Genomic DNA, 24,052 nt, shown 5'->3' with positions numbered 1-24,052 from the left:
ACCTATTACTTCAAAATCATTCTTAACCGAATCCAGGTACCTTCTCCTTGGTCTACCCCGACTCCTCCTACCCTCTAATGCTGAACCCATGAGTCTCTTGGGTAACCTTGCTTCTCCCATGCGTGTAACATGACCCCACCATCTAAGCCTGTTCGCCCTGACTGCTACATCTGAATGAATGAAAGACAGAAAACCAGAGATTTGGCGTATGTGTACCGCACCGTTTGTCAATCCCGTACTCTAGACATTCTCCAGATTTTTCTTCAGATCGCCAAAAATCATGTAGCTATATGAACTTATACTGCAATCCTGTTGTGACATGCAGTTGACGTGAAAATTACATCGTAAGAGCAGTGCTCGCCCCATTACTGTGTCCCACATTGCTGTTCTTGTAATTTTATTGAGATTAGCGGGACGGGCATCAAGGTCGTGAATATTATGTAAACAAGATTTACTTATCGCTATTTGTTTGTTAAATGTAGCAGACGGACATAGCCAGACGATCTCACAAAAAGAACGCGAGCAGCTGGTTATCTCCCTGGGTGTGTTTAGTCAGCCGGGTGACGGAGCAAAGTCGGGCTCCAGTTAGCAACCCGCGATAGTAGCGTGCGAGTCCGAGCTGTGGTAGTTTTTTATAGATAGAAGTTCGTGCGGGGTTAGGTGCTCCGAACCATTACTATCGTATTTTTCGACGTAGTGAAGTTAACTTTCCTACTTGATGCTGCCAAAATCTTTCCGCACGGCTGGCCAATGAAAAGTACCAAGCTATACGGTAAACAACGACGAAAGCTTTGTGTGTGTGTGTGTGTGTGTGTGTGTGTGTGTGTGTGTGTCGTACGTTACCTTTAGAGTTCATAATTTTCCTTGTAAGTAGGCTGTTTAGGTTTTTATGTTGGTAACGCCACGTAGCGCTCTGTATGAAAATCACTGACTGTGCTGTGCGCAGTCTGTGGCTGGTTGGCATTGTTGGAATATTCGCTAGTGTAGTGTTGGACAGTTGGATGTGAACAGCGCGTAGCGTTGAGCAGTTGGATCTGAGCCGCCAACAGTGGTGGATGTGGGGAGAGAGATGGCACAGTTTTGAGAGCGGACGATCTGGATGTGTGTGCGTCAGAAAAAGGAAATTTGTGAGACTGGATGTCATGAACTGATATATACTCGTATATTATGACTTTTGAACGCTATTGAGGTAAATACATTGTTTTTTCTGCATCAAACTCTTTCATTTGCTAACTATGCCTATCAGTAGTTAGTGCCTTCAGTAGTTCGAATCTTTCATTTAGCTGGCAGTATTGGCGCTCGCTGAATTGCAGTAGTTCGAGTAACAAAGATTTTTGTGAGGTAAGTGATTCATGAAAGGTATAGGTTATTGTTAGTCAGGGCCATTATTTTGTAGGGATTATTGAAAGTCACATTTCGTTGCGCTATACATATATATATATATATATATATATATATATATATATATATATATATATATAGTGTCAGTTTAGTGTTGATCAGAATAAGCAAAGAGAACAATGTCTGAGTACCATCAGTTTTGCTCAGCTGTTTGAAAATCAAATTACGTAGAGGTTTTCCAGCACTGTCATTAATAAATTTTTCTAAGGGAATGTTTCATCCTGTACTTTCACTAAATTACATATTTTGCAATCAAGGTTCTCGGATACAACTAACTGAGAAGTAAGCACTTTGAGCTCATTATTGGACTGGATGAAGGTTGTAATTCTGAACAAGTGATCTTTGCTATCGTGTTTTTCAACGTAGTAACTTTCCTGCTTGATCCTGATAAAATCTGTCAGTACAGCTGTCCAAAGCAGAATCAGTAGGCTATACGGTATAGGCGTAAGACACGGGTTCGATTCTTGGCACTGCCAAGGGTTTTTCCTTAGTGGGAGGATTGGTAGGGGGTGCACTCAGCCTCGTGATGCCAATTGAAGAGCTGTTTGACTGAATAGTCGGCAAGACTCAGCGGCGCTAGGAGCACCTCTGAAGCTGGCCAGCACAGCTCTGGATGAAACGTCAGGAACCAAAAATTTTCTTCGGAAATGGCCATGCAGGCGGGAAGACTCATTAGCAACTACGTGAAAGCCTTCATTGCATAATAAAGGGACTAGTGGTTAAGGTCGGAAATTCCACGAGGATTTTCTTATCTTTACTCATTTTATGCACTTTTCGTAATAGTGAACCAGCTTCTTCAACTCTTCTGCGTGTAAGTGCTCCGCTTGGGGACTGAACCAGCTGACAACGACAGCCTTGGGTACCACGTCATATTCAAATCGTTAACCTCAGAGCTTTCGTTTCATGTCCAATAAGAAGACTGGAGGAGTCATGTGCACCTGACGTAGGCTAGCCATGTCGCTGTGGAGAGTTTTTAAGTCCGTCCCAGTACAATAACAACTTTGTGTGGCAATCTGTGGTGCCGAAGAATGAGCAGCAATGTCTAGAATGTAAGCAGCAGTGCATAGGCTACGCCAACTGTGTGGGCCTTCCGAAAGCCGTCCAGTGGCTAGCTACGGGCCTTGTCTTAGCAAGTACGCCAATATGTGAAGCTTTCGGTTGGACGCGTTACGCGTTCCGTGGGGAGTACTGTGACTTTATTGTGCGAGCTCGATGCCGGAGGGCGGCAGGACGCTAGTGACGGCGCCGCGCTCAGGCTACTGGAGGCCAGCCACTCACCTGTTGGTGGCCGATGTGGTGGTAACGGCTGGCGGCGGAGGTCTGCGGCGGCGGTGTCGCGTCCCGGCGCCAATATATACGCGGCCGGCGGCGGCGTTGCGTCACGGCCGGCTGCTGTCAACCCCCGAGCGGTGCCCGTCAGGCGCTGAGCCCGTGCGCGCCCATGACGGAGCCGCGGTAAACAACGCTCCTCGTAATTACTGGCGGACGCTCATCACGCGACCTGATGCAAAAAAATTATCCATCAACACGTCGCTTCAGCTTCCGCGACCAGCGTCTGGAAGAGACGCTGTCGTGTGGGCGGCTGGGTCGGAAGGGTGCTGCCGACCTTCGAGGAATTCTGGTGAGGTGAAGGGATGAACATCATCTGCTCATGTGCTACAACTTTTCACAAACAACAATACAATAACTTAAGCCAAACCGAAATTTTCCATTTTCACACTGGAGCGAGCGATCTATTTTGACATAATAATACATTTCGTGGGACATCCACAACTGTTGATAAACATATCCATGATTAATAAATTCCCTCCAGTTGTACTCGACAGATGTTTTATTTGCGTAAAATCTAACAAAATACTCGGCTTTCAGGATGTAAATCCCCCCTTCAGTCGCTATGAAAATCAAAGAAAAACAAGAGGGATCCTTCGTAACATTAATTAACGTTAAAAGGGCCCATACGAATGTGAACATCAAGTTATCCTTGGGTGCGTACGAGAAACTCGTACCAATCATGTAAAAGATCCAGAAAAGTGTCAAATAGCATGCGAGATCCCCTGCTGGTATGGCACCAAAGTACCACACTTGGTAAACGGTGCATATCCGAAAAAAACTATGAATGTAACAGCAAATAAACACTCGTTGCCAGCCTAATGTAACCTACGAACCAACTGTGAAAGACTAGACATGTGGCATGGGCTTAAGAATGTGAAATCAAGGCATAAATGCAGTAAAATGCCAATTTATGGACCTCAAAAGCTTAGCATTTAAGTGCCCAGCCGTTCTACGGCTTTTATGTCTTCATTTGTATTTCTTAAGCCCATGCCACATATATAGTCGTTCGCAGTTGGTCCAGCACATTAGGCTGGCAATGTGTGTTTATTTGCTGTTGCATTCATGATTTTTTTTCGGTTAGGCCCCGTTTACGAGATGCAGTAATTGTTGCCGAGAATACCTTTTCATGCCACACCCGCACGAGATCCCACATGCTACGTGATAAATTTGCTGGATCTTTTACATGACTTGTTCGACTTCCTAGTACGCAATCAAGATCTAACCTGAAGTTCACATTCCTATGGGTCCTTTTAACGTTAATTATTTTTATGAACAATGCCTCTTAGTTTTCCTTGTTTCTTGTAGCACCTGAAGGTAGAATTTACATCCTGAAACCGAGATCGAGTGTACGATTTTCTTCAAATAAAGGATTTGTCAAGACTAACTGGAGCGGATTTATTCATTATGAAACATCTATTTAGGGAAATATTTTTTTATTCACAATTTATGTGATCGTATTTGGTGAAATTTTGACAGTTTCAAATCTCATGAGTCATCATCAGAACCAGTATCTTGTTACGAAAGTCAGACATTAAGTGGTCATCTAGCGCTCATCATGGTCACTGTAAACTGACTGCCTTACCACTATTAAATAACTAGTGCTGTAAATGAAAAGCACAAAATTGCGGATATTCTACAGCATTAATTCAATTCGTCAATCCGATTTTGGCTTACAACGCCATCGTCAAATTTAACTGATTGTCGTCGACAGAGAGGATACCATACTTATGAACAATATTACAAAGGATATTATACATGGAGAGATGCAAACACAAAGCAAATGTCATCTTTGACAGCGTAATGGTATCGCAATTCATAATGTTAAACAGTAAATAAATAAAATACGATCAAACCAGAAAAAACTAACACTAAACATCGAAAAAACAGTGAACTCGCAAAAACAACCTAACTAATATAACCACTTGAATTAAAGTAATAATCACAATAAAATAAAATTTTATGTTTGTGATTTGACAATTTAAAATCTTATAAGTCATCATCAGACCCAGTATCTTATTTTATTCTGATCGTTAACTGAATTTAAAAACAAAAAACTTTTTCAATTACGTTACCATTATACTGTCAAAGATGTATTTCACTCTGTGTCTGTCAAAGATAACAATTACTCTGTATTTGCACCACAGACATACATTATTAGATCGGCAATAACGTATACAGTATCACTGGTGTCAGTCGCAATATGGCGGCTTGCGAAAGGACATGTTAACAGCTGTTTATTTTCTGATAAAACAGTTGTAAAAAATGGCGATAAACTAATATAACTACGTTACCTTTAGAGTTTTGACATAATGGTCAATACAAGCGACGTTTTTGATTGCAATTTTTCGTACAGCATACAGAAAATACAAGGAAAGGAACATGTCTCAATGCAAACGTAAGAAATATATCACGTATTTTTGCTTTTGTACTATACGTAAGCCTAAATAATTACATTACAGTTTGTCTTACCTGAAATACAGGCAGAATTTAAATAGTTTATGTTTATTTTAAGGGTTGCAATAACTCTGGTATTAACAGATGTAGCTTACTTTTGTGTTTTTGACTACTTTTAATCAACTTCGGGTAGTATGATCGTGGTGAAAGTGCTCTTATAAGTAGAACGTGCTATTTGTCGTTGACAACAAGAGTCTTTATTCATTTTAGTGTTATTCCGATAACTGAAGTATGCTTTAATCGTGTGTAAATGTTACTTGGTGTTCTTCTCACAACACCATTCTACAATGTACGTCTTAAAATCAACTAGTGCGTAAATAAGTGCTCAACTGCAGAATTTTTTTAGACCATCTCGTAAAGCTTACAACATCATTTCGTTTCAAAAAATGGTAGTAGCATACACGAACTTCATGATGCCGCCATCGTACCTCACCAAACGTCAGGCGTTAGTAACAGATCCGCCTTTGCCAGTCTAGGAACGTATGTCAGTGATTTGCACTCCATGTGTAATATCTTTCGCAACGTTGTTCACCACTATTTTATCCTGTTTGACGACGATAGTTAAACTCTGCTGATAACCCTGTAAGCCGATAACCAGTTATAGAAGTGAATTAATACTGCAAAACATCCTATTTTCGAGCTTTTCATTGATAGTTATGAAGTTATTCCACCAAGAGGCGACAGGATTAGTTAACGTGACCAGTACTGATTACACCCAAACCTCCAGATGTCAGACACTCAGATCGGTACCAAACGTTGTAAGTAGGCAGAGTATCAACCAAAACTTCGTACTATATGCTGTCGTCAAGCAGAACGGGTGTAAAAGTTAATTAAAATAAACACCACATCAACGGATCACAGGAAAATCATAAGTATGAGTAAATAAGATATACAGGGTGTTACAAAAAGGTACTGCCAAACTTTCAGGAAACATTCCTCACACACAAAGAAAGAAAATATGTTATGTGGACATGTGTCCAGAAACGCTTACTTTCCATGTTAGAGCTCATTTTATTACTTCTCTTCAAACCACATTCATCATGGAATGGAAACACACAGCAACAGAACGTACCAGCGTGACTTCAATCACTTTGTTACAGGAAATGTTCAAAATGTCCCCCGTTAGCGAGGATACATGCATCCACCCTCCGTCGCATGGAATCCCTGATGCGCTGATGCAGCCCTGGAGAATGGCGTATTGTATCACAGCCGTCCACAATACGAGCACGAAGAGTCTGTACATTTGGTACCGTGGTTGCGTAGACAAGAGCTTTCAAATGCCCCCTTAAATGAAAGTCAAGAGGGTTGAGGTCAGGAGAGCGTGGAGGCCATGGAATTGGTCCACCTCTACCAATCCATCGGTCACCGAATCTGTTGTTGAGAATCGTACGAACACTTCGACTGAAATGTGTAGGAGCTCCATCGTGCATGAACCACATCTTGTGTCGTACTTGTAAAGGCGCATGTTCTAGCAGCACAGATAGAGTATCCCGTATGAAATCATGATAATGTGCTCCATTGAGCGTAGGTGGAAGAACATGGCGCTCAGTCAAGACATCACCAACAATCCCTGTCCAAACGTTCACAGAAAATCTGTGTTGATGACGTGATTACACAATTGCGTGCGGATTCTCGTCAGCCCACACATGTTGATTGTGAAAATTTACAATTTGATCACGTTGGAATGAAGCCTCATCCGTAAAGAGAACATTTGCACTGAAATTAGGACTGATACATTGTTGGATGAACCATTCGCAGAAGTGTACCCGTGGACGCCAATCAGCTGCTGATAGTGCCTGCACACGCTGTACATGGTACGGAAACAACTGGTTCTCCCGTAGCACTCTCCATACAGTGACGAGGTCAACGTTACCTTGTACAGCAGCAACTTCTCTGACGCTGAAATTAGGGTTATCGTCAACCGCACGAAGAATTGTCTCGTCCATTGCAGGTGTCCTCGTCGTTCTAGGTCTTCCCCAGTCGCGAGTCATAGGCTGGAATGTTCCGTGCTCCCTAAGACGCCGATCGATTGCTTCGAACGTCTTCCTGTCGGGACACATTCGTTCTGGAAATCTGTCTCGATACAAACATACCGCGCCACGGCTATTGCCCCGTGCTAATCCATACATCAAATGGGCATCTGCCAACTCCGCATTTGTAAACATTGCACTGACTGCAAAACCACGTTCGTGATGAATACTAACCTGTTGATGCTACGTACTGATGTGCTTGATGCTGGTACTGTAGAGCAATGAGTCGCATGTCAACGCAAGCACCGAAGTCAACATTACCTTCCTTCAATTGGGCCAACTGGCGGTGAATCGAGGAAGTACAGTACATACTGACGAAACTAAAATGAGCTCTAACGTGTAAATTAAGCGTTTCCGGACACATGTCCGCGTAACATCTTTTCTTTATTTGTGCGTGAAGAATGTTTCCTGAAAGTTTGGACGTACCTTTTTGTAACACCCTGTATAACTTCCGTTTGAAAGTTGGTAGAGCGTTAGAGCGTCGTACCAGGTTCCTGGATTCATATCCCAAAGATGACAATTTTTTTCACTATGTTATGAGTGAAAGTGTTATATAGGACTATTAAAACTTCCGCACGTGTGATGCAATTGTTTCTTCATTCTCCTGTTCCGATTGTTTATGTTTATTCGGTGACACTACAAATCCGTTAGCTGCTTCATAAAAGTGGTGTCCTGTTGCACATGTCCGACAGAACACCACACATGTCTATACACATGTGCTCTATAGGTTTGCTACTAACGAATTGAAAGCAGACTGCCAAAATAACCCTGCTACAATCACCAAAACATCCTTCTAAATCTCTGGAAAATATTCTCCTGTATAACAGTTTCACGCGTAAACAGTTAGAACAAATTGTCATCAGTAGGGTTTGAAAGCGGAACCTTTGGCACGACGACTCGCTTTACCAACTCACCCACGCGAGATCTACTAAACTATCACTCACAGATACGCCTTTCCTGTGATCCGTAGTTCTGGTGTCACTTTTAATTACCGTTTACGCATGTTCTACTGGATGACAGCACACAGCACGAACTAAACCGGTGTCTCGTTTGATACTCTACTTACATACATCGTTTGACACCGATCTGAGAGACTGACATCTGGAGGTTCGGGTGTTAGGGATAGGAATTAAGAATGGCCGGGAGTGTTCTGAGTTGTTTGCCACACAAAGTTCAGTCCGCGAAGACCCCCATCAAGTGAAATCAAGTAAAAAATATGACACGTCGACGTAAGAGCACGCAATGTCAGCGGATGAGAAAGTTCGACCGAAGAGTAATGATCAGTTCTGGAGAAATGAGAACGAGTACATCATATCGTGACATTTCGGTTGGTACATCTTGTGGTATGGATGAGACAACGAGAAGTATGGGTATTAGTGGATAGAAGAGGCTTTCACACCACTAGACCATGCATCGACGTACACTTCTGGTCATTAAAATTGCTACACCAAGAAGAAATGCAGATGATAAACGGGTACTCATTGGACAAATATATTATACTAGAACTGACATGTGGTTACATTTTCACGCAATTTGGGCGCATAAATACTGAGAAATCAGTACCCAGAACAACCATATCTGGCCGTAATAACGGCCTTGATACGCCTGGGCATTGAGTCAAACAGAGCTTGGATGGCGTGTACAGGTACAGCTGCCCATGCAGCTTCAACACGCGACCACCAGTGACTGGCGTATTGTGACGAGCCAGTTGCTCGGCCACTATGGACCGGACGTTTTCAATTGGTGAGAGATCTGCAGAATGTGCTGGCCAGGGCAGCAGTCGAACATTTTCTGTATCCAGAAAGGCCCGTACAGGACCTGCAACATGCGGTCGTGCGTTATCCTGCTGAAATGTAAGGTCTCGCAGAGATCGAATGAAGGGTAGACACACGGGTCGTAACACATCTGAAATGTAACGTGCACTGATCAAAGTGCCGTCAATGCGAACAACAGGTGACCGAGACGTGTAACCAATGGCACCCCATACCATCACGCCGGGTGATATGCCAGTATGACAATGACGAATACACGCTTCCAATTTGCGTTCACCGAGATGTCGCCAAACACGGATGCGACCATCATGATGCTGTAAACAGAACCTGGATTCATCCGAAAAAATGACGTTTTGCCATTCGTGCACCCAGGTTCGTCGTTGAGTACACCATCGCAGGCGCTCCTGTCTGTGATGCAGCGTCAAGGGTAACCGCAGCCATGGCCCCCGAGCTGATAGTCCATGCTGCTGCAAACGTCGTCGAACTGTTCGTGCAGATGGTTGTTGTCTTGAAAATGTCCCCATCTGTTGACTCAGGGATCGAGACGTGGCTGCACGATCCGTTACAGCCTTGCGGATAAGATGCCCGTCATCTCGACTGCTAGTGATACGAGGCCGTTGGGATCCAGCACGGTGTTCCGTATTACCCTCCTGAACCCACCGATTCCATATTCTGCTAACAGTCATTGGATCTCGACCAATGCGAGCAGCAATGTCGCGATACGATAAACCGCAAACGCGATAGGCTACAATCCGACCTTTATCAAAGTCGGAAACGTGATGGTACGCATTTCTCCTCCTTACACCAGGCATCACAACTACGTTTCACCAGGCAACGCCGATCAACTGCTGTTTGTGTGTGGGAATGCGGTTGGAAACTTTCCTCACGTCAGCACGTTGTTGGTGTCGCCACCGGCGCCAGCCTTGTGTGAATGCTCTGAAAAGCTAATCATTTGCGTATCACAGCATCTTCTTCCTGTCGGTTAAATTTCGCGTCTGTGGCACGTCATCTTCGTGGCTCGGCTCTGAGCACTATGGCACTTAACATCTGTGGTCATCAGTCCCCTAGAACTTAGAACTTCAACCTAATTAACCTAAGTTGGTTGGTTGGTTTTGGGGAAGGAGACCAAACAGCGAGGTCATAGGTCTCATCGGATTTGGGAAGGACGGGGAAGGAAGTCGGCCGTGCCCTTTGAAAGGAATCATCCCGGCATTTGCCTAGAGCGATTTAGGGAAATCACGGAAAACCTAAATCAGGATGGCCGGACGCGGGATTGAACCGTCGACCTCCCGAATGCGAGTCCAGTGTCAATTAACCTAAGGACATCACACACATCCATGCCCGAGGCAGGATTCGAACCTGCGACCGTAGCAGTCGCGCGGTTCCGGACTGCGCGCCTAGAACCGCTAGACCACCGCGGCCGGCCATCTTCGTGGTGTAGCAATTTTAATGGCCAGTAGTGTAATTCCGATCTCGTCTACTTTATGTTAACTTCCGTACAAATCGTCTAGAATGTTGGATCAGCGGTGAAATATTGCACTGAATGTGATCTTTCCTGCGCGAAGGGTTCGACACAGTTCTTTGCTGCATGGCCTGGGGGCACACAAGCCACTGCGTCGTCTCACATTGTTTTAAACCTAAAACCCACACTCAGCAGTGAGCAAACGCACGGCGTTTCTGGCGTTTCTGTGCTCGGAATAATTCCGCTTAAATGTGTCTTATAGTGTTGGCTACATACACTACCCAACCAAAAGAATCCGGGAACCACTCTATAATTCATAATTGACCGCTAGATGTCAGGAGAGACGGACCCGCCAGTATAAAAGGAGGCGTGGAGGATTATGTTGTCAGTAGATGATGATGATGATGTTTAGTTTGTGGGGCGCTCAAACTGCGCGGTCATCAGCGCTCGTACAAAGTCCCAATTTTTACACAGTCCAATTTTTTGCACAGTCCTATCTATCCACTGTCATGAATAATGATGATGATGATGAAATGATGAGGACAACACAAACACCGAGTCCCCGGGCAGAGAAAATCCCCAACCCGGCCGGGAATCGAACCTGGGACCCCGTGATCCAGACGCAGCAGTTGTCAGTAGAGTAACGGTAACATCCGAATGGGTCGGTCGGAAACGCTCAGTGTCTTCGAATGTGGACTAGCCATTGCATGTCATGGGAGTAACAAACTCATCAAGGACATTTCAACCTTTCTAAAGCCGTTCAAGTCGACTATTGGGTATGGAAATGTGAAGTGGAAAAGTGAAGAAACAATAACAGCCAAACCAAGACCAGGCAGTCCCCATGTGCTGAGGGTCACCTACAATCGAGCATTTCTGGGTGGTTGTAAGAAATGGTATGAAACCAGTGTATGGAATTACTCGACAATTCCAAAGCCCAGCTAGCAGAACGACTGCGCGTAGCGAGTTAAGAAGCTTGGGTATAACGATCGAACAGCTCCCTAAAAGCCACACATTTCTGTAGTCATTGCTAAGCAACCCATGGGGTGGCCAGAAGAGCAACGCCACCAGAATGTGAATGACTGGGAAGTAGTGATTTGCAACGACGAATCACGCTGTACTCTGCGGTAATCTGACAGAGTTTGGGGTTTGGCGAATGCCTAGGGAATGTTACCTGCCATCATGTATAGCGCCAATAGTTAGTACAGAGGAGATGATGTTAAGGTAAGGGGGGGGGGGTTTTCGGTGCTATGGTGCGGTCCCCTTATTGCACTTAAGAAAACGCTGAATGCCGAAAGATATGAACACAGTTCACTGCGTTTTGTACTGCACCCCATCATAAAGCACGATCTGTTTGACAGTGGTTTTTGAACAACAACAATTCTGAAACGCGCTGGCCTGCCCAGAGTCCAGATCTGAACCCATTGGAACAGCTTTGTGATGAGTTGGAAATTCTATTTAGCATCAGACGCCAGCGTCCAGCGTCACTTCCTTCTCTGGTTTCGGCTCTTGAGGAAGAACTGCCTGCCATTCCTCCACAGAGGTCCAAACCTCAACCCCAGCAGATCTCAAACCGTCATCTTGACATCCCTTATTAATGTTCGGATACTTTTGATCGTACAGTGTACGTATTAGACGCTACTGCAGTGATCGCAGCACGGCACCCTGAATTAGGGAGCGGTGAAGGAGAGAAAAACGAGGTGTGATAATTTGGGGTGTTAATAGGTACAACAAGCCATGTGTGCTCCAACGCAATGGAGGCCATCTGAACAGCAGCTGCTACAACATTGTAGAATTTTTCGGATGCGAGGCAACAACTCCACTTGCCATATTTCAGTAGGACACTGCGGGCCACAGGTGGTGATTTATGTGTATTCCTTCTTCGGAGAACGACGGGTAGGCTACCGCTGCTTTCGTGTCCTACGCTTTCGGCTGACAATAGTTCATCGAACTTATCTAACAGGGACGAGCCAGACCCTGGGGCTCATTAACTTCGGTAAGCTTCGCCATACAGGTCATGCCCACAAGACCCCTTTCGAACTAGATGTTTTCTCTAGAACACCTGAAAATAAGGAAATGTAATTGATCGGTATCATGTACCAAGTCTAACGCTTTTTGAGAAGCTGAAGTATTAGATTTTTGAGACAGTTCATCGTCGCCTAAGTCTACTAAAACAATTTATTAATAAAATCCGCTACAACGGTTTTTGTCGTTTAGCCATGTGCTGCAATCTGAAATGGCTATGCGATCATAACTGCTACAGTGGATTAAGCGAACAAATAGCTTTACAGTCATAGGCGACAATGATGTCTTTTAAAATTTTTTATAAATTTGTTGATTTTAATGCATTGTAGACATGTTAAAGAAGGAAAAGCCGTGAAAAATGAGGCCATGACCAAATTTATAATTTTACTATCGAGAATAAAGATATTTTCAAAGTATTTCTTCTCTTCTCATCTGCATTATTTGTTTTTCATAATTTTTTAAGACAAACAAGGTTTCATGTTCAGTCAACAGAGCGCTATGACCGAAATGATATACCAGCTCAGGTACATTTGAATAATGTACGCCAGCATCTTCTGATGTGGTAACGATAAGACTGAGTTACAGTCTACACGAAAAGTTGATTGAGTATATTCTCCAGACATTCTTGTGGTGGTGTATTATATTGATCACAGAGCATTAGTGCCTGAATATGAATCCGAAGTCACTTGGAAATTGATAGCAGTTAAACAAATAGCCAATAACATACCACGAAAAGGAGACAAAATAGTATGAGAATAGCCAATATTTTTCGTAATAAAATATTTAATAGGTGACATGTCCATGTTGAAGCAATAATGCCATAAAGTTTGTCTTCATATCAGCCAACTTTCACGCTCATGGGTTTGGATCTTACTTCTTTAACCGATTTTTTCACCCTTCGGCAAGAGAAAGAAAGCTGTCGCTCACGTTTCGTATAGTTCTAAATTTTTTTGTGAATAACGAGAAAAGTGATCAGCCTACGAACTTTACGACATGTGTTTGATCACCTGTTCTTCTTCTTATAAAGTGTGTAACTGTAAACCATGTTGACTTTGCACCACATATTGTTAATGAAGTATGTGTGTGGAACAACGCTCATTCACGGGAGCTGACTGAACTGAACGCAGGCCTGTACTGTTCGACAGCGCACCAGTCACAAAGAGCTTTACTCCTCAAGAGAGTAACGGTTCGAAATCACTAATTCTTCGATTTGTCGGAAACTATTAAGCTGCAGACATGAGACGTACAAATGAATTTTCCCTATTTTCTGGAGTTTTAAAGGTTACATGCCGTCCGAAACGGATCCTTTGTCATCACTTTTGGGATAGATTTTTATTCTCTGTCGCACACGGCTTCCATCCCTTAGGGAAATGACGACTGCGACGACAGGAAGGTATCCGGCCGAAAAGTTGTATGAAATAAATTTTCCAATCCCTGAGTACAACCGTACTAGACAGGACTAACGGTAAGTAAAAGGAGAAGAAAGGGCAGAAGAGAAACGGGAATGTATGCATGTGTTAATCTGCTGCCAACAGGAAATGACACATTCAGATTATCTTTCCTGATAGTAGGAGGAGTTGCTGATGTACGACATATCTAGTGTCCGACAGAGGAAAGGGCACCGAAAAACAGGCAATAATTTTTTTCTGAAATATGTTGCTTATGGCGTGGAGAATAGCGAGTGAGGCAGGTCGTAGAGGTAGGAGCACTGTTTTAGTTACCAGTTGGACTTAAATGACATGCTTGACATTCTTAATTTGTTGTTAACAAGCAATAACATCATATGAGGAATGCACAAAACTACTATACGATGATAATAACAACGCCATTCACTGGCTGATGCAAATAAATGTGACTGTAAATTTCATTCCGTGTCTGGAAATGAAACAGTCATTCACTGCATTTTTTTCCTCTTTAGGTTTCCGTTTTTCCTAATCAAAGTATGTGTTATAGTTACTGAATTACTCATGTAGTGTAGTAATTTATTTTTGTCCCCAATTGCCTCAACAGCAACAGTGCCGCCTCATACGGGGTGAGCCCCAGCTCCACCCACAAAATTTCTAAGGTTCGTCAGGAATATTTGCTGAGTTATTTTGGTATCCGTCGTTTCCGGTAGATTGTTATGGAGTAATAATGTAAACACAATTTACTTAGTCACACCAACTAATTTCGTTTCTATAAAAATATCTTCACAACAGTCAAAAGGTTATCGTAAAAAACACGGAATAATGAAACAGCTATCAGGCAGATGACCAAGTTCTGTGATGTGATTGTCGCCGCTACGAGAATAGCCCAGTGTAATGTCCCTGTGTCACTCTTCCAATGCATTTAGCCAACCCACACGCGAGGTGCATATCGACCAAAACTTCATCGGCAAACCTATCACACTGCTGTGCATCACTGTGAACGTAGAACGAACACCGCTGGAAGAACAAACTCGAGACAGAAACGAGCAGCATTGAATACACACTTGAGAGCGAAGAGTAAACAGGTCTTCACTGCTGTCAAGAGCAAGTGCACACAGCACGTATTGTCTACATTTGTACCGTTGTGCAGGTATTTTCAGTGCAGGACCGATGCGAAGGCAAACTGGTAAGAATACAAACAGATGTAATTATTCTGTAACAAGGCAACGGAGATGAGGGGCATTTTATAGCGAAAATTCTAAGGAAATATCCCTGAAGAATCAAAAATTTTTTGGTGGAGTTCGTGGTCGCTCTGTATACAATTTTCAATAATACAGGGTGTTTCAGAAGTGATGGTCAATATTCAGGGATGTGACAGGAATGACCATTCGAAACAAAAAAGTCAAGTAAACATAGGGTTTAAAACGCATATCTTAATAGCTATGATCAATTCTCGATCTTCGACAGTGTGAAACAAATCTCTTCTACTGCAAGCCCTTTGCTTTCCATGTTTTGGAAAGTGGTGGTATGGACCAAAAAGGGAAAAAAATCCACTAAACATGGTTCTCTAAAATGCATACCTTAAGAACTATGAGCACTTGTTCGTCTTCGCTAATTTGAAACATTTTCGCTACATTGTAACACAACTCTTCTAATGAATAAGTGCTCATAACGTTTAAGGTATGCATTTTAGAGCACATGTTTACTGGACATTTTTTTCTTGTTTTAGTCTATACTACCGCTTTCCAAAATAAGGAAAGCAAAGAGCTTGCAATAGAAGAGATTGGTTTCGCAGTATCGAAGATCAAGAATTAGTCGTAGCTCTTAAGGCATGTGTTCTAAACCCCATGTTTACTTGACTTTTTTATTTTGAATGATCATACCTGTCACCTCCCTGAATATTGACCATCACTTATGAAACACCCTATATTACGCTCACATTGTCACAGAGTATACGGGGAGAGTCGCTCAACACCACTTTTGTTTCGTGAATGGTCCCGTCGTCGTACCAAGCTTAATGGTTGTTTGCTTATTTTTACGAAAGATGTTCACTTACACGTATGTACACACATTTGAAATATTTTTCGTGAGAGCCTTCTGATAGGCTAGAAGTTCTCATATTCTTCCATTTCTGAAAATCACAGCTGACTCTTACTATAGGGTGCTTCAAAGTCTTTGCATCAGACGTCTAAGTGTGACAAATCAACCCATGGCGAACAGCTTCTGTTAGAGATGGAGTATTCGCTGACACCCCCCGGCGATAATATATAATATATATTATATAATATATAATAATATGTAATATATAATTGGTTATGTCCAGGAGAGGCAGCAGGCCGTAGGCAGCCTGCTGCATTTGTATGCAATGTGTGTTGCCTATAATGCAGTCATCTGCTCCCTTTGAAATGAGATAGGCCCAACTTCTAAACTATCTTTCTCCATTAAGATTTTCTTCTTGAAACCTATTAATTCACTGGGCTGGTTAGTACGCAGATGAAACACATCTGGTTAGTATGCTCTGTTAGTTCAATGAAATGTCGTCGTCCCAGGGTCGGAAAGTTCAATAAAAGGACGCCTAGGATCGCCTGCAAGTGCCAGCTTACATTTTGTTTCTAACAAAAGTTGTTCTTCTTGACGTGATCTATCACCTCTAGACGTTTGATGCAAAGACTTTGAAACATTTTATATACTGTATGCCATATAAAGTAGAGCCAAGAGAAAACTAGTTTTATCTTTGCAGCGCAAACCCATCTTCTTGCTGCATATAACCACGAATCATGGCATGATATTCCATTTAGCGGAGTTTACACTGCAATAACCGATTCCAGCCATCTCGCCGTTCAGTTTGTGCACATTTCTCGGATATTTTTGTAAAAAGTTTCAACACAAGCATTAACAAGCGTTATGTCTCCATAGTCGGATTTTTGAGAGATTTTGAATGGTGTTAAAGAGTATAGCGTTCCATCAAAAAAAGGCATATCAACACTAATATCTCGGTTGATACAAAAATTAAGAGATTTAACATATACAACAAAAGTATCTGTCCCTCTGGCTACCCATAATTCGCCGAAAGCCTCATTTCGATATCATGAACCGTTCCACGAACTAAAAGATATGTTACTTCTGACTTAATGTTTACGGTTCGTCATGAATTTCCAGCGTCTCCTCCTGTTTTCTCATAACACTTGCGCATTACATAACTGGTTAAACGGACAGTGGTTAACTGTGGGCATTGCACAACGCGGAAGCTATTTTTGTGTAAGGTAATATAACCAGTAAGGTACAAGAGGTACAAGACAAGGTCCTGAAAGATGTACGCATGAAATAAAAGTAAATAATTATGAAGAGCTCAAGGAATTTGTTTATGTCGGAGGATTAGATTCGACAGGAACGTGCGTAGTGCCTTTTCGTATGCTCGTTGTTGGAGACATGTGGAAAGGGAAAGTGCAAAACTGGTTGAGGGGGTGCGGCTGATAGACCAAGTGGGTGGTCGAAGCTTTTATTTTCTTTTTTCATTTTTATTTTCATTCTCTTCTAAACGGGACAAGATGTGCTGTTAGAGAACTGCAGTTCTTTGTATCCAGATCATAGCTCTTTTGGCTCGAAAGAAGGCCGTTGAAACAAAAACAAAAATTCATGTTAGGGGATTTTCTGTTGGGTAATGTACCACCCAATTCAGGAAAAACTCGCACAAACTTTTGTCACTAGGAGGTGGGAGGAGGGACGCGGGTTGTTGTAAGTGGACGGCACAGGTTTTTGCTGTTTTTATTTTCATATCTCGGTCAAAACAGTGAGACTAAATAATTAAGCAGAAATAAAGACTACAGGTGTAATCTAGTGCATATGTGTATATGTGAGATGTAAATTGTCGGTTGATGACTTGGTCATGTAATAAAGTGCACTCAGTTATATGTAGATTTAAAATTAATTTAATATACATTGAAAATTATCTAAGAGAACCATCTAATACAATAGCAGGTAGCCGCCCGAGAAGGGTATGAGTATACTGCTTATTTCCAAAATATTCATTCATAGTAGCTCGAAATCATTATACCACAGAAAACACTTCATTATCACGTGCAAGTCATGGTCTGTTATTGATCTACAGCGTATAGAATCCGTAATACTGCTCTGAATGCGACGAGAAACTCTGATATTGTTTTACATTGTGTATTGGTATAAGCACATATACAAAAATGCACATTTTTGCCTGTATAAGACTTCACCATGTTATAATTTATCTAAGTGTGCTACTGTCAATATAGACATCAATTGAAAGTACTCTAATCAGCCTTGACGACCATACATACTCATACAAACATCATTGCAATAAAGGTACCTGTCTTCAGTGAGTAATGGGGACTAGAACAGTGTTTGGTTGAAAATGATCGCTTGATGATCAGGAAAATGAAACAGTATAAAAGCTGCGAATTGCCGTCCATATTAATTCCAGATCGCTTTATCTTTCTGACCAAGCTAGGAGCAGGTAGCTTGATTACGAAATCTTGGTTTTTTCGCTAAGTCGTAGTATGAGAAACTCGCCAGTCATTTGCTTACGTTATGCCGAATTTTTCTACGAGACAAATTTTGAAATCACTATGAATGCTTGTGAGGCAGTTACCAAGGTATAGTAAAAAATCTGTACTATTGCTGATTATAACGGGATCACAATGTATGTAGCCTTTATGTTGTAGGTAAGAAAAAAAAAGTTATCAGCGATTTACTGAAAATTTATTGACTATGATGAAACCAAGCTTGGCCCAGAGATTAAAGACTACACACCTGCAGAAAAAAAAATCGTCTTTTCTAATGCAACTCTTTACATTTTTTTCTACTTTATTTATCAACCGCATTGTTACGCAAATCTTCAGTAATAAATTTTGTTGATACATGATAAAATTTATTTAGAAAATAATGTGCACGAACGGTTAAAAATACACCAACAAAACCGAATAACGACACAAATTACGAACATTAGTTGTATGTCAACACAAATCTGTAGTAGAATCCAAATGATAGTCATGATTTAACACGAATGTAATTTCTAACGTAAAGAATACCCAGCTAAAAAATTGCAGCATTATGAACTTATTTTACGTTTTTCACACTTCTGCTTAGTTAACTGGTGGCTTATCTTAATTTATTCTGATTTATTTTGTCAGTCAAGGCCACTTAACCCCGCCTAAACGCAATGTAAACATATATTCTATTCTTTATTTTTAACATGATGACAAGATAACGCTACTTAAACTACAGCCTTCCTTGCACACGTGAATCTATGAATGTAAACACCGAATATTAACTTCATTTCTGCAGCACATTTATGAGAGTGTGGTAACTCGTATTCAAACGATTGGAAATCCGTGGCACCAATATCGGCAGTGTAATAAGAAGTAAAATGCATAACTGGTGCACCTCGTGAAAATTCGTTAAATATCGGAGTACTACAACAACACTCGAGTCTCACCAAAACGGGACCGCCCTTGAAATCTTTCACATGTGACAACTGTAATGCACTGTTCTAATCAATTGTCTCTGTGAATGTGTCTAGCTCTATTATATCTATGATGCTGATGAGTAGTGATATTAGGTCGTTAGGCCATTCAATGAAGGAATAAATAAATAATAAACACATAGGCGTAAGGTGATGACTTTGGAAATACAGTTTCGTTTAAGGACCGACCACTATGAGAAATAATGGCAAACAGTAAGTAAAAAAATATTCATGATAGTAATATGCTGAGTTATTATTGCATCTAAGTGGAAACAAATGAGATTCCTGAATAGTATGTAAATGTTAGGACTCATCACCTGTTATTGTCTGAAACACAAGTCTGCCTTTTAATTTAAACTTCTCAGTGTCACGGGTAGTCCACAGAATGGCACTCAACGGTGGCTGGCAAACCTGGTGCGGCCGTACAAAGTACGTAGCTGTAATCCCTTCATCGAAGCACCGGACATGAGCTGCATACAGAGATGTGACGAGTTTCGTGTAATGTCAAACAGACTTCCGGTTTTACAATACGGACAATCACATTCGACGTACTATCCGCAGCTTCGGAAACGAGACAAATCCTCTAGTTGCTACCTCGATTCGCTAATCTACGCGTTTGGTAACACAGATGAGCTGCTTTGCGAGTGGGTGAGGTGGAAGTGTCACAGAAGACTTACAGAGATTGGTGGCACGAAGTCGCTTATGGCCTGTCCTGCTGACAACTGGAAGCTAGGTCGCCCTGCGTTTCACTATTTATAATAGCGGGTCAGGGTCCGTAGTTCAGCTGGGCGCACGGCCCAACGCCATCTGCCGGTCCTGTTGCTACGTGGTCTCCCTTAAATGGGCATTTCGACGGACAGCAGGTGGGGACACCGATTCAGTCGCCGGAGCGTTCATTTACAGAAGCAAATGATGGGTGATGCCATCCATGTGTTTGAGGAAGTCTCACCCTACATATTTTATAAACGTCTAGTGCTTCATTGTTGTTGAATCCACAGGGTTCAGTATTCGATCCAAGAATATTCCTTATATATGTGAATGGCCTTCGAATTAACATTTATCAGGAATATCTGGTACTTTTTGCAGGCGACTCTAGCGTTACAATACATCATCCCATTTGTGACAAAGCAACAGACTAATTCGTCATACATGTTTTCAAATATTAAGTGGTTCTCCGAAAATTGGCTCTCCCCTAATTTTGAACAAACACGCTGTATTTGGTTTTGTGCAACAAGTAGAGTAATACCAATAATAGATGTAACACGTTCAGCTACTATATCTCTTTGTATAATTGCTAGTCTTGTAAACTGATGAATAAACCTCGTAACATATTTAGTGCATTTCCACCACTGATGTCGTGGCCGAACGGTTGTAGGCGCTACACTCTGGAACCGCGCGACCGTTACGGTCCCAGGTTCGAATCCTGCCTCGGGCATGGATGTGTGTGATGTACTTAGGTTAGTCAGGTTTAAGTAGTTCTAAGTTCTAGGGGACTGATGACCTCAGATGTTAAATCCCATAGTGCTCAGAGCCATTTGAACTATGCATTTTAACAGTACTTCATATATTCGGTAATGAAACACGCCGTTAACAATCCATCATAACTTCAGAAGAATAGCGATATCGGTACCTGCAACACTAGGAGAAACATTGACATTTATTATCATTATTAAAGCTGTGAGTGGGTCAGCAAAGAATTCAGTAATCATCAAAAAATATGTTTTCATCATTTGCTCAGTAACATAAAATTTCCGGAAGGTAACAAACCAAATTTTAAGTGCAACCTAATATTACTTCTTCTAGATAACTCCTTCCATACCACAGACGAATTTTAATTTAAACTGGTAGCCTGATAAGAAAACCCTAGTTTAATTGTTTTTGCAAAAGTAGGACCGAAAAATAATGTTTTCGTAAATGTTTAAACTAATTATATATACATATCCTGTAAACTGATTCGTGCCACATCGTTTCGATGAAAAAATCATTCAAATGTTCTTCGGAACGTGTGTCTAAGTAATTATAGTGATACTTAATCACCTGGGATCACTCTCAACATCAGGCTACAACAGAGAGGTAATCTAAAATGATTTCGCGTGGCAGTAATAAAGAAGATGATACATTTATTCGCACTGGGAAGTAGCAGTCACAAAATCATTAGAATGCTACAGGCTTCATCATCCAGTTTATTTACATCTGCATCTATACTCAGCAAGCTACTGCACGGGAAATGGTAGAGTGTACCTTGTGCGTATATCATAGATTTACTGCAGCCAGAATAACTTTTTACTAGTCAGGTTATCTTTATCATTTGCTACTTTTCTCTCAAATGGATGCTACTCCACATGTTATCATTATTTTGAACTAAAAGTAAGGTTTCTAGTTAGTATTTCAGCTGTGTTTCCACCTTCTTACGAGCTCTCACGCTTGTGATTATATGCATTAATTAGCTGTGAAGAGTGCTTCTGGATATACTTCAGGTTTATGCAAATACCATGATATTTCGAAGTAAACCTGCAATACTGAATTAACACTGTTTATTTTTACTTCTTGTTAATAGCTGATTTCCTCATGGCATGATTTATATTTACACAAAGCATTAGATATAGCAAAAAATACTATGTTTTTAATACTTTTTATCTCATAAAATTTCGTGAGAAATATATACATTATGAAACTGTTGTTAAAATATATCTAACTTGTTACATGCTCGTTCTTTTTTAAATCATCCAGTTTTGAATATTACCGAGCAATAAGTTTGAGTGTAAATAAGATAGATAACACACCTAGATATAACCAAACTAAAATTTATCTGTATCATATACTACTGACGTTAAGCTGATTTCCTCATGGCATGGTTTATATTTACACAAAGCATTAGGTATAGCAAAAAATACTATGTTTTTAATACTTTTTATCTCAGAAAATTTCGTGAGAAATATATACATTATGAAACTGTTGTTAAAATATATCTAACTTGTTACATCCTCGTTCTTTTTTAAATCATCCAGTTTTGAATATTACCGAGCAATAAGTTTGAGTGTAAATAAGATAGATAACACACGTAGATATAACCAAACTAAAATTTATCTGTATCATATACTACTGACGTTAATGACGATTTCCATAGCTCTTCCGATCTTTCTTTAGTTTTCTTATGCTATCCTGCCTCCAAAAATGATCAATTATCTAAATTCCCCTCACCAGCTCCGATGCCACGTCTAGGTCGTTCACGGCTTTCCCCTCTTATACCCTTCCTGTCACAATGATCCTGATCAGTACTTAACCTACTTCATCGTATAAGGATGTCAAATATGAAATCTGCGTATTCAGTGCAGTCTCGAGTCCCTTTATTCTTTCATGCATGTGACCAACAAGAAGATGACTTTATGGAAGAAAAGTGAAGCCCTATCTCGACTGAATGGATGCAGCACTAACGCATCATCTCTCCCTTCACAATGATCACCACTGGAAGTAGTTTGACATTTCACACTTACAAGCAGTATATGATCTTTTAGATAAACAACTGCATGGTTAGAACCATGTGACGAGATGCATGTCACATTAAATCTTTGCCAGTTCTTTCATGGGTAAAAAGAGAAATGAAATAGGAATGAGGGTGCTGGTAGTTTGTCTAACCTTCTTCGAAAGGGCTATGGGGCCTAATGATTGCAACACACACATAAGACGAACCGTTCACTGTGCTCCATGTCCTAAATCTATGGAACATCGTCTAAAGTTTAAAGCAATCTCTGTGCTTCCTTCTCAGGCGAAATGTTCTTCTGCCCCCAGTGTACCAACCACCTACTAGCAAGCCGGAAGACACAGCTACTTTGCAGCTTAGTAACTTTGATGGCTGACAGATACAAGTCATACACTATGCGATCAAAAGTAACCAGACACCTGGCTGAAAATGACTTACAAGTTCGTGGTGCGCTCCATCGGTAATGTTGGAATTCAATATGGTGTTGGCCCACCCTTAGCCTTGATGACAACTTCCACCCTCGCAGGAATACGTTCAATCAGGCGCTGGAAGGTTTCTTGGGGAATGGCAGCTCATTATTCAAGGGGTGCTGCACTTAGGAGACGTATCGATGTCGGTCGGTGAGGCCTATTACGAAGTCGGCGTTTCAAAACATCCCGAAGGTATTCTATAGGATTCAGGTCAGGACTCTGCGCAGGCCAGTCCGCTGCAGGGATTTTACTGTCGCATAACCACTCCGCCACAGGCCGTGCATTATGAACAGGTGCTTGATCGTGTTGAAAGATGCAATCGCCACCCCCAAATTGCTCTTCAACAGTAGGAAGCAAGAATGAGCTTAAAACATCAATGTAGGCGTGTGCTGTGAACACATGAAAAACACGACCACACCATAACACCACCGCCTCCGAATTTTACTGTTGGCACTACACACGCTGGCAGATGACTTTCACACGGCATTTGCCAAACCCAAACCCTGTCATCGGATCGCCACATTTTGTACCGTGATTTGTCACTCCACACAACGTTTTTCCACTGTTCAATCGTCCAATGTCCACGCTCCTTACACCAAGGGTTTGGCATTTACCGGCGTGATGTGTGGTTTATGAGCAGCTGCTCGACCATGAAATCCAAGTTTTCTCACCTCCCACCTAACTGTTATAGCACTTGCAGTTTTAGAAAGCCATTGAGAAACACAAAA

The 24,052-nt window shown here is 41.6% G+C and overlaps 2 protein-coding genes across 7 annotated transcripts in view; one reads left to right on the top strand and one right to left on the bottom strand.

The window, feature by feature from the left end:
• LOC124612994 (neuroparsin-A) overlaps positions 1-20,173 on the bottom strand; it is a 153,787-nt gene extending 133,614 nt beyond the window's left edge. For all 4 annotated transcript variants that reach the window (XM_047141541.1, XM_047141544.1, XM_047141542.1 and 1 more), the window contains exons 1-2: positions 20,051-20,173; positions 2,680-2,902 (exon numbers count right to left, since the gene is read on the bottom strand). The gene's annotated coding sequence lies outside the window, so the exon portion shown is untranslated. The remainder of the gene's footprint in view (positions 1-2,679; positions 2,903-20,050) is intronic.
• Positions 1-24,052, top strand: part of LOC124612990 (E3 ubiquitin protein ligase RIN2-like) — a 229,453-nt gene that overhangs the window by 57,685 nt on the left and 147,716 nt on the right. Inside the window, exon 1 of one of the 3 annotated variants that reach the window (XM_047141536.1) lies at positions 575-772. The exons of the other annotated variants lie outside the window; for them this stretch is intronic. Coding sequence (XP_046997492.1) covers positions 751-772 — 22 coding nt within the window. The 5' untranslated portion in view covers positions 575-750. Of the gene's footprint in view, positions 1-574; positions 773-24,052 lie in introns of those variants that run through there. 3 annotated transcript variants of the gene reach the window in all.

The sequence above is a fragment of the Schistocerca americana genome, chromosome 4 (assembly GCF_021461395.2).
Source record: "Schistocerca americana isolate TAMUIC-IGC-003095 chromosome 4, iqSchAmer2.1, whole genome shotgun sequence".
In the NCBI taxonomy this organism is placed as follows: domain Eukaryota; kingdom Metazoa; phylum Arthropoda; class Insecta; order Orthoptera; family Acrididae; genus Schistocerca; species Schistocerca americana.
The sequence above is the reverse complement of the archived record's forward strand: the minus strand, read 5'-3'. Positions and strand labels throughout refer to the sequence as shown.